Source organism: Perca fluviatilis, chromosome 18 (genome assembly GCF_010015445.1).
Source record: "Perca fluviatilis chromosome 18, GENO_Pfluv_1.0, whole genome shotgun sequence".
NCBI lineage: Eukaryota > Metazoa > Chordata > Actinopteri > Perciformes > Percidae > Perca > Perca fluviatilis.
In genome coordinates, this window is record NC_053129.1 from 36,188,718 (window position 1) to 36,202,975 (window position 14,258).

The following is a 14,258-nucleotide window of genomic DNA, read 5'->3' on the forward strand; positions in this document are numbered from 1 at the left end:
AGTCATTTCCAGCAGGGCGCGGGTGCTGGCGGGGTGCGCGAAACAACTCACACCTCTGCCTCCATGAAGTAGGCTACATACTCGCTATGTACTGCACAGCTTAACTATATAGGCACTAAATCACATGCCAATCACTACTGGTCAAAAGATTCCTTTGCAGCGGCCCGGTTTAAATCGACCTGCGGCCCTTTGCTGCGTGTCATTCCCTCTCTCCTCTCCTGTTCCTATCCACTGTCACTATCGAATAAAAAATAATAAAAAGATGAATGACTAGTCCAGCTGAGCAGGCATCAAGTATGCCTTTCCAGTTCAATAAACCAAGTACTCGCCATCTGACTCACACATCACAAGACAGTGTTACAATTAATTAAATCATACCAAAGCGTTGTATGGTTCAAGACTATGGCGATATAGTACTCACTAAAAATCACCCAAGCAGAAAGCACAATAGTAATTCTGAAACGTGATTGACTGAAGATACAACCAATGCCATCACACAACACAGCTGAGCGTAGGTTGTTAAATAACAGTCACTTTAGTCAGCTGCAACTTCACAAACTGCAAAAGCCAACATATATACTGTACTTGACAAATCAAGTCTCCACACAGGTTCCATAGCAGCATGACAAAATTATGATGCAATACGTCCTGATATGCATGGCATTTCAATAAACTAAACAAAATATGTACATTATCTGGTCACACGGTCACAACAGATTATATTAACCTACTCAATTTACAGATAGCATAATAGCTTTTACCTTTAGAAGTTCTAATTTCTTGTCTTTTTCTTTGCAAAGTCGCAGGATCAAATCCTCAAAGTCCAGCTCCCTCAGCAGCTTGCTAAACCCTACTACAGATGCGTTGCTGTGTGTTGGTAGAACTTCACAGGCAACGCAACAAATGTCTCCCGGTGGACCGTGAATATAGAATCCACTCCGTGGTACCGTTTCACCGTTGTGAAGGTGTCGGGTCAGCCTCTAGTAGTGAGAGAGCGGGTCTTTCTACCGCCAGCCTGGTCCCCCCCTCGAGATGCTGGACATTTAGCCGCATTCTGAAAGGCTAATATCCCTCTGGGTATAACTTCCTCCGGGACGGTCTCTGTAATCGGGTCCTCAGAGTGCAGGGTCTTCAGAGATGATGGTACCTGAGGGGCCATTACCTTGTTCTGTATACTCGATGACCAACCCTCATCTCTGTTTTTTCCACAACAACTTTGCTAAAGTTAACGTTAGCCACCGTTAGCTGTGGCTGAGTGTAGGCTGGTAGAAGGCAGCGATTCTTCCAAGCTAACGTTAGCTAGCTCCTCGACATCCTCCTCTTCGTCATTCCCGGAGCTCTTTATTCGCGGGACATTTTTATAGCAGCCGCTTTTCTCTTTCCACCACTTTCACTTTTTTGTGATACAACCCAATCTGACCGGGGATCAGTTACAAATTAATTCCACTCTTTCAATCTCAACTCGTTCTTAGAAAGCTGATCTTGGATCAGTGCGATTAAACAACCTGCTCTTCGCCCACCCACCTTTATCTTTAGCCAATCTACACAATGCATGCGGCCTTCTCCCAATCATTACATTAAACAACTTTTATTTTACTCTGATTGGATAATTATCACCATAATGATTAATGCCCATTGGGTAATACGGGGCTTGATCGCAGTTTGCCAACAAGGGTGCTGCCGCCAACAAAGGGTGCTTCGCCCCCCAGCACCTCTACTCCCTATGTCTCTCCTCCCCAGCTCGTTGCCTTCCAGCAGACGCAGGACTTCCCTCAAGTTGGCAGCATTGTCCGTTGTCCTAACGATTATATCAGTCAGATCAGGACAGAAACAGCTCTGTTAATATGATATAACATAGCATACATTAACGTACTGTAACATTACTACTAACGTTGGCAGCTTATCATGTATATTTATCAGATCACACTAACGCTAAAATCGTCTACAGTGAGGACGATAGTTTAAAAACAACAACCGTATACCACAACACATGTAACGTTAGCTAGGTTATAACTGATTTGCCAGTGGTTAAACCAAAGAGTATAGAAGAATCGGTAACTTCGCCGCTGTTAGCTAGCTAAGGTTAGCTAAAGCTAGCTTGATAGCACGTCAAATTACGATGCAAATAAACGTTATAATTCGCGGTAAAAAAATCCTCACTGACTGCAAAATTAACCACACATACATAAACAGGTTGCGTACATGTTAAACAAGTATAGCAAAAAGACTAATGTTGAACTTACATTTGGGTCTCGCTGTCGCGTATTCGGCCGCCATTATCGAAAGTTTTTCACCTTTTGTTAGCTCCGCCCCTTCCGCTACGTAGCCAAGATGGCGACAGTTGAGTGTGGAAAGTGTCCATCGATCCACACTCAACTTTTTCACCGTTATGAGTGCACCATCCGGGTACTTGTAGTGCACTGCATTTACCACACTTCGACGAGTTAAATTTTGAGTGTACTCAAATAGTTAGTATAAGTACAGAAGTGCACGATTTGAGACACACCATGTGTGTCTGAGTGTGTAGGTGTGTGTGTCTGAGTGTGTAGGTGTGTGTGTGTCTGAGTGTGTAGGTGTGTGTGTCTGAGTGTGTGTGTCTGAGTGTGTAGTGTGTGTGTGTCTGAGTGTGTAGGTGTGTGTGTCTGAGTGTGTGTGTCTGAGTGTGTAGGTGTGTGTGTCTGAGTGTGTGTCGATGTGTGTGTCTGAGTGTGTGTGTCTGAGTGTGTGTCTGAGTGTGTGTGTCTGAGTGTGTAGGTGTGTGTGTCTGTGTGTGTGTCTGTTTGTGTGTGTGTCTGAGTGTGTGTGTCTGAGTGTGTGTCTAAGTTGTAGGTGTGTCTGAGTGTTAGGTGTGTGTTCTGAGTGTGTGTGTCGGAGTGTAGGTGTGTGTGTCTGAGTGTGTGTTCTGGTGTGTGTTCTAAGTGTTAGGTGTGTGTGTCTGAGTGTGTGTGTGTGTGTGTCTGAGTGTGTAGGTGTGTGTGTCTGAGTGTGTGTGTCTGAGTGTGTAGGTGTGTGTGTCTGAGTGTGTGTGTCTAAGTGTGTGTGTCTGAGTGTGTAGGTGTGTGTGTCTGAGTGTGTGTGTCTGAGTGTGTGTGTCTGAGTGTGTGTGTCTAAGTGTGTGTGTCTGAGTGTGTATTGTGCGTGGAGTGTGAAAGGAAATGCAGCGGAACGTGTTTTTAAATAGCGTTAGGAAAAAAAAAAAATAATAATAACCCAATGTGTGACTAATGTGTACTGATGTTTGTAGCCAATGAGATTTCATCATTAGCTTTAAATCCTCCTTTGGACATTCCCTAGGTTACTGATAGAAAGGAAATGCCCTTATTTGGGTTACATAGCGGCAGCGAGACTCAGAGCTTTACAACGATACCGGGTCATGACAGACTTCAGTAAACAGACCAAACTCTGCATGTGGTGTTGGAACGCTAACTCTTGGTAAATTCAGGAGAAACTTATAAATTAAATAAACATCGTAATGGATATTTTCAGCGTTTCTTTAATAGCAGCTTGAAAGAACACACATGGAAGGACTAAACTAGCCCATAATCTCAAAATTGACCACTGCATGAAAAATCTCTGTTTTTGCCTGCTGTGTCTCAACTTTAAAGATTAAGATCCTTTTTAACATTAAAACATCGGCGAATATTACATTCACTAAACCCACCAGAGTCCATATAAATAAAAAGTAATTATAGCATCGTAAAATACACTTCTTTCAAAGTCAACAGAAAAAAATGAAGCTATGAAAAGCCGTATTGGTTCGTCTTTCTACTTTTCCAACAATCACAACTATAGTTTTTGTTAAAATGAAAACATAGATTACTGATTTACATGTGGAAATATGTTGGCTCTATACACGCTAAAAGTATAGTTTTTATAAATGGAGTCTGGTGGGTTTAGTGCTAGTGGAGACAGAGCAGAGCTGTTTCTGGTTAAACAAAAAGGTCTTAAAGAGGTTTTAAAAAGGTCTATCTCTGTAGGGATACTTTTCATAATGTTGTCAGATATTTAGAATAATAATCTGAGTCTGTCAGCAGCAAACAGAACTTTTAGTGGACAACAATGACGATGCACATTTCCCCTGTAGGATTACATTACAGCTCAGGTCACAGCTGCTGCTTACAGAGTTCTCATTTCTTTTTTGGTTTTGTTTTTTTCCACCACCTCCCCCCTTCTTGTGAGGACAACTTTATTTTGAGTAAAGCAATATATTTTTATATACATAGTATGTTACATTCAGATTTAGAATTACATTCAGTGCATTACCTATTGCCCTACTGAGAGACCCTAGATCCATAGAAGGGGGGATTAAAGCACCACATACAGAGTGTAACACATAACACATAAAAGGAGACAAGGTGATGGACAGACAACAGAGGGAAGTGAGACAGGACGATAAAAGAACTGACAAGACGGGACTGGACAGGACAGTTGACAGACACAAGGACGTATTATTAGTGATTGGGTAGAAGGATCTGGGATTCATATTGGGTGGTCAAGGTCAGGGTGTTGAAAGGAGCTGGAGAAACACGTTATGCATAAGTGTGGATAGTGTGTATGAGTAAAGTGGTAACTGTAAGGGCAAAAAGATGAATAAATAAATAAAAATAAATGGAAAAAGTAAATAAATAAATTATGTTTTTGTTGAATTTACAGCGTTCTCATTTAATAATGGACCAATTTCCAAGATTGTTGTTCCAATCAGTCACTTACACACAAAAACACAAATAATATATTCATTAGGTAGAGAAAATAAAAAGATTACATAACTAAAAACCTGTCTCTCAGACACATTTAACATTAAGACCAATGTTGTTAATTGTGTTCATTTATTTACAGCCTGAGTCTCTGTGGTCTGTCAGAGAGAAGCTGTGAAGATCTGTCCTCAGTTCTCAGCTCTGAGTCCTCTAGTCTGAGAGACCTGGACCTGAGTCAGAACAACCTGAAGGATTCAGGAGTGAAGAATCTCTCTGCTGGACTTCAGAGTCCACACTGTAAACTGGAAACTCTCAGGTCAGTATTAAGATGATTGTAAAGTGTTACAGTGGTTTTCTAGTTTCATGGAATTAAAAATGAAAAATCTCTTAAATGGATCAGACTTTAGTGTAAAATCACATTAACTTTAGAGAGTACTAGAGTACTGTATGAGAGTACTAGTGTATTGTATGAGAGCAATTATAGTACTGTATGAGAGTACTAGAGTACTTGTATGAGCACTAGTGTAATTGTATGAGAGGACTAGTGTACTGTATGAGTAGTTAGTGTAATTGTGTGAGAGGACTGTGCAATTGTATGAGCAATTCTAGTGTACTGTATGAGAGTACTAGTGTACTTGTATGAGAGTACTAGAGTACTGTATGAGAGTACATAGTGTACTTGTATGAGAGCATTAGTGTAATTGTATGAGAGTACTTCAGATAACTGTATGAGAGTATTAGTGTACTTGTATGAGAGTACTAGTGTAATTGTATGAGAGTACTAGAGTAATTGTATGAGAGTACTTAGTAATTGTATGAGAGTACTAGTGTAATTGTATGAGAGTACTATGAGAGTACTAGAGTACTGTATGAGTATCTTTAATACTGTATGAGAGGACTAGTGTACTGTATGAGAGGACTAGTGTACTTGTATGAATGATAGTACTAGTGTACTGTATGAGAGGACTAGTGTACTCAATGAGAGAACTAGTGTACTGTATGAGAGTAATTTGTATACTTATATGAGAGTACTAATGTATTGAGAGTACTAGTGTACTGTATGAGTGTAATTGTATGAGAGTACTAGTGTACTGTATGAGTGTACTATATGAGAGGACTAGTGTACTTGTATGAGAGTACTAGTGTAGTGTATGAATAGAGAATATAGTATATTGTATGAGAGGACTAGTGTACTTCAATGAGAGAACTAAAGTGTACTGTATGAGTGTACTATATGAGAGGACTAGTGTACTGTATGAGAGTACTAGTGTACTGTATCAATGATAGTACTAGTGTACTGTATGAGAGGACTAGTGTACTCAATGAGAGAACTAGTGTACTGTATGAGAGTACTTGTATACTATATGAGTGTACTATATGAGAGGACTAGTGTACTGTATGAGAGTACTAGTGTAGTGTATGAATGAGAGTACTAGTGTACTGTATGAGAGGACTAGTGTACTCAATGAGAGAACTAGTGTACTGTATGAGTGTACTATATGAGAGGACTAGTGTACTGTATGAGAGTACTAGTGTACTGTATGAATGATAGTACTAGTGTACTGTATGAGAGGACTAGTGTACTCAATGAGAGTACTAGTGTACTGTATGAGTGTACTGTATGAAAGTACTAGTGTACTGTATGAGTGTACTATATGAGAGGACTAGTGTACTGTATGAGAGTACTAGTGTAGTGTATGAATGAGAGTACTAGTGTACTGTATGAGAGTACTAGTGTACTGTATGAATGATAGTACTAGTGTACTGTATGAGAGGACTAGTGTACTCAATGAGAGTACTAGTGTACTGTATGAGAGGACTAGTGTACTCAATGAGAGAACTAGTGTACTGTATGAGAGTACTTGTATACTATATGAGAGTACTAGTGTACTGTATGAGAGTACTAGTGTACTGTATGAGTGTACTGTATGAGAGTACTAGTGTACTGTATGAGTGTACTATATGAGAGGACTAGTGTACTGTATGAGAGTACTAGAGTACTGTATTAGAGGACTAGTGTACTGTATGAATGAGAGTATTAGTGTACTGTATGAGAGTACTAGTGTAGTGTATGAATGAGAGTACTAGTGTACTTGTATGAGAGCACTTAGTGTAATTGTATGAATGATAGTAATAGTTACTGTATGAGAGTACTAGTGTACTGTATGAATGATAGTACTAGTGTACTGTATGAGAGTACTAGTGTACTCTATGAGAGGACTAGTGTACTCTATGAGAGAACTAGTGTACTGTATGAGAGTACTAGTGTACTGTATGAGAGTACTAGAGTACTGTATGAGAGTACTAGTGTACTGTGTGAGAGGACTAGTGTACTGTTTGAGAGGACTAGTGTACTGTATGAGAGTACTAGTGTACTGTATGAGAGTACTTGTATACTGCATGAGAGTACTAGTGTACTGTATGAGAGGACTAGTGTACTGTATGAGAGAACTTGTATACTGCATGAGAGTACTAGTGTACTGTATGAATGATAGTACTAGTGTACTGTATGAGAGGACTAGTGTACTCTATGAGAGAACTAGTGTACTGTATGAGAGTAATTTGTATACTTGCATGAGAGTACTAGTGTACTGTATGAATGAGAGTACTAGTGTACTTGTATGAGAGTACTAGTGTACTTGTATGAGAGCAATTAGTGTACTGTGTGAGAGGACTAGTGTACTGTATTAGAGTACTAATGTACTATATGAGAGTAATTCAGTATACTGCATGAGAGGACTAGTGTACTGTATGAGAGGACTAGTGTACTGTATGAGAGTACTAGTGTAATTGTATGAGAGTACTAGTAGTGTACTGTATGAGAGTACTTGTATACTGTATGAGAGGACTAGTGTACTGTATGAGAGGACTAGTGTACTGTATGAGAGTACTAGTGTACTATATGAGAGTACTTGTATACTGCATGAGAGGACTAGTGTACTGTATGAGAGTACTACTGTACTATATGAGAGGACTAGTGTACTGTGTGAGAGGACTAGTGTACTGTATGAGAGTACTAGTGTACTGTATGAGAGTACTTGTATACTGCATGAGAGGACTAGAGTACTGTATGAGAGTACTAGTGTACTGCATGAGAGTACTAGTGTACTGTGTGAGAGGACTAGTGTACTGTATGAGAGTACTAGTGTACTGTATGAGAGTACTTAGTGTACTGCATTTACGTGAATGAGAGTGTAAATAAAATAATAAAAGGTTACATAAGTAAAACTGGCTCCTGAATTTAAGATACACAATTAGTGGCATTAAGTGTACATAGTGTAATTGTGTATTTATTTACAGCCTGAGGACAGGTGTATTCAGAGAGAGAAGCTGTGAAGATCTGTCCTCAGTTCTCAGCTCTGAGTCCTCTAGTCTGAGAGACCTGGACCTGAGAAGAAACGACCTGAAGGATTCAGCGCTGAAGAAGCTCTCTGCTGGACTTCAGAGTCCCCACTGTAAAATAACCATATGACATAAATGTTCTTCTTAGAAATGATGAAATGATCTCCTCAGGTCTGAACAAACAAGACTAGACCAAAACAGAGAAGAGACCAGAGGCCTGGACTACGAAGCAGGATTTGGTGTTAACGAGGTAACTTCAGGTTCAACCCAGGGATACCCTGTATCACAACGGTGGATCAGTTGTTACCGGGTTAAATCACCGTGGTAACTTATGCTGAACACCTAACCTGGTCAGGAGCATTATGGTATGTTGGAGATTAGAGACCAACCGGTGTAAGAGCACCGCCTACTGACCAATCAATACTCAGTGTTAAACACCACCTACTGACCAATCAATACTCAGTGTTAAAGCACCGCCTACTGACCAATCAATACTCAGTGTTAAAGCACCGCCTACTGACCAATCAATACTCAGCTGATAACGGTGTCACTGTTCTTAGAAGATCAGGTGGAGAGAGAGAGAGGGAGAGAGACAGAGAGAGACAGCGATAGAGAGAGAGAGAGAGAGAGAGAGACAGCGATAGAGAGAGAGAGACAGCGATAGAGAGAGAGAGAGAGAGAGAGAGAGAGACAGCGATAGAGAGAGAGAGACAGAGCGATAGAGAGAGAGAGAGAGAGAGAGAGAGAGAGACAGCGAGAGAGAGAGACAGCGAGAGAGAGAGAGAGACAGCGATAGAGAGAGAGAGAGAGACAGCGAGAGAGAGAGAGAGAGAGAGAGAGAGCGAGAGAGAGAGAGAGACAGCGAGAGAGAGAGAGAGAGAGAGAGAGAGACAGCGATAGAGAGAGAGAGAGGGAGAGAGAGGGAGGGAGAGAGAGAGAGAGAGAGAGAGAGACAGTGAGAGAGAGAGAGAGAGAGAGAGAACCAAGAGAGGAGCGAGTCTGTACACACTGCCACCAGGATATCCAAACAGAATTACATTTCCTATGTACATGTCCCAAATATGAAGGCTTAAGAACCAAATATTTGAAAAAATTTGAAAAACATATACCAGGCTTCAGTACCTACACTGAGGACCAAAAGCTTCCTTTTTTATTAGAGGAAGATAAAACACGGCATGGCTAGCAGCTAAATATGTCTTCTCCTGCCACAATACAAGGAACAATAAATAGAGAAATGTATAGATTATCATTTCTTTTCTAATTTATTATTTTAGTTATTTGTATTCTTTTTATATATATTGTTTCAATGTACCCTCTGAGGGAACTGCACAGAAGTTGTTTAGTATCTGCATTTATATCATAATTATAATATGTTTACTTGTAGATGTATTTACTCCTTGTCCTTTTATATGTATGTTTGTTCTTATGCTTTGGCAACACAGATGTATTTTTTTGTCATGCCGCCATAAAGCAACATGAAATTGAAATTGAAAATTGAGAGAGAGAGAAAAAAAAAACAAAGAGAGAAGAGAGAGAGAAAGAAAAAAGAGAGAGAGACAGTGAGAAAAGAGAAAGAGAAAAAAAAAAAAGAAAAAAAAAGAGAAAAAAAAGAGAGAGAGAGAGAGAGAGAGAATTTTCAGCAGAGTGAATTACTTCCAGGTTATTTGTCAGCTTGTTGAGCCGTGTGTTGCCAATGCCACACATCGGTTTGAATTATGTTTTCATATTTTCTGATTTGCCCTCACAGTCGCCTACCACTGCCAGAGTTACAACTGAAATATTAGGCTAAAGCAACGACAGTTTATGGAAAGCACCAGTGTGATTATGGTCTGATCTTGGTCCTGACTGATGGGGAAGTGATATTGATAATAGTAATAATCTACACATCTACAGCATCGGCTTTTCTTTGCAGCGACTGTATTGTGTTTTGCCTGTAAAATCATGTCTACGTTTTTCATATTCATGTAGAATTATAGTTTGCTTTCTTCTTAGTAAATATCGTCTCTGGTAGATGGTTGTGATTGGTCTGTGATGATCTTTTATGTGAAGTTGCTGGATTGGGAAACCCTGAGTTGATTGAACTAGTTGTTAACCAGCGTCGTGACACAGGTTATGCGGGACTGAAGTTGTTGCCGAGGTAACCGAAATAAATCCAGGGCATGTTGATCTTGATTCATAGTACAGGCCTCTGAACATATTGATTTGTCTAGATTTGTGTTTTTATCTGATTTAGTTTTCTCTTCTTCATTCACAGTATGTTGATTGTTGAAGATTAATAAATCAACTGTGTTGACTTTGATATTCACTGTAATCATGTTTTCTTGCAGCAGTCCAAACAGCTGTTAGTGATTTATTTCCATAAAGGTTTCATGATGTTTATGAGTTCAACCTGTTTTAAGAAATGTAAATCTTGTACATTTATAAATCAAAGAATAAAGACATTTTCTTCACAATTAAGTGGTATTTCTTTTATATTTATAACATTTGAACATGGTTTATACTTCTTGTGAATATAATCTAATTAATCTTCTTTCCATATATGAGTGTTTTCTATAAATATGTTTGAAAACTGGACGTAGTCTCACGTGTATCCTTCTGCTAACTTCACAGTAACAAAGATGGCCGTGCTGGGCTTCTGCATAAATCACATTTCACGTTTTGGTTCCAACAGACATGAACTCTGTTATGATTTCCTGTTGTCATTTCAACCATCGTGGAAGAAGTATTAATACCACAGTGTAGAAAATGGACTCCATCCATCTTCGTCTGTTTATCTGGGGTCAGGTCACGGGGGGAGCAGCTCCAGCAGGTGACCCCAAACTTCCCTTTCCCGAGCCACATTAACCAGCTCTGACTGGCTGATCCCAAGGTGTTCCCAGGCCAGGTTGGAGATATAATCCCTCCACCTAGTCCTGGGTCTTCCCCGAGACCTCCTCCCAGCTGGACGTGCCTGGAACACCTCCCTAGGGAGGCGCCCAGGAGAAGAGCTGCAGATAGTTCCCCTTCATCAACCTGCAGAGAAACTAAGTTTACACACTGAAACAACGCCGCCCAGAAGCAACCCCGAGTGGCCCCGGCCTGGGTCTCTACAGAACACAACATCTGCAGACCTTCCCTTAAAGTTACCAGCTAACGCTAGCGGTGGCTCGCTAGCTAGCGGTTTACATTTTAATGAAATGAATCTAGTTGAAGTCTTGCATTGTGTGACCCTGCAGGAATCCCAGTCCCTACATACTGTAGTTAAGTTACACTTACCTGTAGAAATGTTCATATTACATCTGAATATGTTTTGCCAAACAAAACAAGGTTATATGTTGAATAATATTAATGTTGTTGTATTATTATTATTATTATTGTTATTTATTATTGTTATTTATTATTATCTTAATTGAAGTGATGAAGTAGTTTGACAGTAGTCAGTGTTGAGTAAGTTAACGTTAACACTGACTGGTTTAAACAGTTGAAAACATTTAATAGAAATTTAGAAAAGTTACAAAAAGTTCTTAAAATATTTGACAGTTATTGCAAATAACAACTATTACATTTTGAATGGGGGTAACTTGTAACCTGTAACCTATTACATTTCCAAAGTAACACTGTGCATCACTACAGTGTGCTAGCAAAGACAAATAGCTGAGTCACCCTGACGGTAACAACTGAGCTACGATTAACAGTTTTACATCAGACTGACACCTTCACAGCTGCTGACTAGTATTACCACGACTAACATGTTGAATCACAATCAGAAATACTTTAATAATCCCAGGGGGAAATTATTTTTGTTACAGCTCCAGATATACAAAGAAAATACACACACAACATAAATGATCCAGACTTTAACATATTAAAAAAAAAAATACAGTAATAATATATAAGAGATCAAATGTACAGTGTTAATGTGCAAAAAGTGCAATAAAAAAGAGAAGTGATTGTCAGTGTTTGAGACGAGATGATTACAGAGAGGGGGTGTGTGACTCTCTGAGGGAGGGGTTGTAGAGTTTAATGACCCCAGGCAGGAAGGATCTCCTGTGGTGCTCTGTGGTCATCTGGGTGAAGGAGTCTTCTGATGAAGGAGCTCCTCTGCTGGGCCCGTGTGTCCTAGAGAGGGGGAGCCATCACCAGCTCCTCCCCCACCACATCACCAGCTCCTCCCCCACGCATCACCAGCTCCTCCCCCAAACATCACCAGCTCCTCCCCCCCCCCCCCCCCCCCCCCAGCATCCACCAGCTCCTCCCCCCCCCCCTCCCCCCCTCCCTCCCCCCCCCCCCCCTCCCTCCCCCTCCCTCCCCCCCCCCCCCACGCCCCCCCCCCCCCCCCCCCCCCCCCCCCCCCCCACATCACCAGCTCCTCCCCCAAGACATCCCCCCCCCCCCCCCCCCCCCCCCCCCCCCCCCCCCCCCCCCCCCCCCCCCCCCCCCCCCCCCCCCCCCCCCCCCCCCCCCCTCCCCCCCCCCCCCCCCCCCCTCCTCCCCCCCCCCCCCCCCCCCCCCCTCCCCCCCCCCCCCCCCCCTCCTCCCCCCCCCCCCCCCCCCCCCCCCCCCCCCCCCTCCCCACCTCCTCCCCCCCCCCCCCCCCCCCCCCCCCCCCTCCCCCCCCCCCCCCCCCCTCCCCCCCCCCCCCCCCCCCCTCCCCCCCCCCCCCCCCCCCCCTCCCCCCCCCCCCCCCCCCCCCTCCCCCCCCCCCCCCCCCCCCCTCCTCCCCCCCCCTCCCCCCCCCCCCCTCCCCCCCCCCCCCCCCCCCCCTCCCCCCCCCCCCCCCCCCCCCTCCTCCCCCCCCCCCCCCCCCCCTCCTCCCCCCCCCCCCCCCCCCCCCCCCTCCCCCCCCCCCCCCCCCCCCCCCCTCCCCCCCCCCCCCCCCCCCCCCTCCCCCACGACATCACCAGCTCCTTTTTCTCCTCCCCCTTCTGCCTGGCTTTTTAGTGTGGCGCCCCCCCCCCCCCCCCCCCCCCTCCCCCCCCCCCCTCCTCCCCCCCCTCTCTCCCCCCCCCCCCCCTCCCCTCCTCTCCTCCCCCCCCCCCCTCCCCCTCCTCTCCTCCCTCCCTCCTCCCCCTCCTCTCTCCCCCTCCTCCCCCCTCCTCCCTCTCTTTGCCGGGGCTTACCCACATCACCCGCCCCCAGCACCCACACCAGCTCCTCCCCCCACCACACCAGCTCCCCCCCACGACACCAGCTCCTCCCTCACCAGCTCCTCCCCCCACACACCAGCCCCCCCACCACACCCAGCTCCTCCCCCCCCCACACAGCCCTCCCCCACACCCAGCTCCCCCCCGCACACCACTCACCAGCTCCTCCCCCACGCACACCAGCTCCCTCCCCTAACCACTTTGGCGCTCCTCCCAGCTCCTCCCCCCTGCAGGGGGGCGGAGGGGGGGGCAAGGCGGGGCCAAATGAGGAAAAAAGGTGGATAAAAACCCAAAATAAGGACTATCCAGGGGCCAAAGAAACTAGCAAAACCACCAAACACCGAACAAACCACAACCAGCACAAACAACCCTCCCCCACCAGCACAACCAACACACAAACCCCCCTGGTTTTTGTGGCCCTTCCAAGGGGCGCGCTCCCTTTCCCCTTGCCCTTGTGCTTGGCGTTGTCTTGACATACCCCCCGCACGCCCCACACCAGACCGAGCGACAACACGGGGGCCACCCCCGCGCTCCCGGACATCCGGATGGCGCCACCACTCGACACCGTCCTGTGGGAACCCGAGTGTTTTTCCCCACCACACCATCAGCTCCCTCCCCAAGACATCACCAGCTCCTCCCCCACTCCATCACCAGCTCCTCCCCACCTATTATCACCAGCTCCCTCCCCCAAGACATCTTGGGCTCCTCCCCCAGCTCCTCCCCCAATTGCCAGAGGTGCCGAGGGATGGACAAGGCTAGGGTGGACCCAAATGGTGGAAAAAGGGAATTTATTGACAAAACTTACAATAAAGCGCCCAGGAGACTGGCAAGACTAACCACCATGACAGAAAACAAACTCCTTTGACACGACTCACAACACGAACAACAACGATCCCACACACCAGACAGCGACAACACAGACACTAACCCTTTCACGCTCCATGGCCATCGAGGAAAAACGCCACTCATTCCTCAAGAGTCAGTCTTGTGGGAACCCGAGATAAATTTGAAGTTCTTGAAGTTGGAGCGTGTTGTTGACAACTGATGTTTGATGGAGGTGACTTTGGTTCACTGAACATATTTTAATGACAATAAACTG

At 44.4% G+C, this 14,258-nt stretch overlaps 1 protein-coding gene across 1 annotated transcript in view; it reads right to left on the bottom strand.

The window, feature by feature from the left end:
* The window catches only part of LOC120546465 (pollen-specific leucine-rich repeat extensin-like protein 3), a 19,389-nt gene extending 5,689 nt beyond the window's left edge, over nucleotides 1-13,700 (bottom strand). Inside the window, exon 1 of the mRNA XM_039781392.1 lies at nucleotides 13,638-13,700. Within this exon, the coding sequence (XP_039637326.1) occupies nucleotides 13,638-13,700 (63 nt within the window). The remainder of the gene's footprint in view (nucleotides 1-13,637) is intronic.
* Between the last annotated feature and the right edge of the window lie 558 nt (nucleotides 13,701-14,258).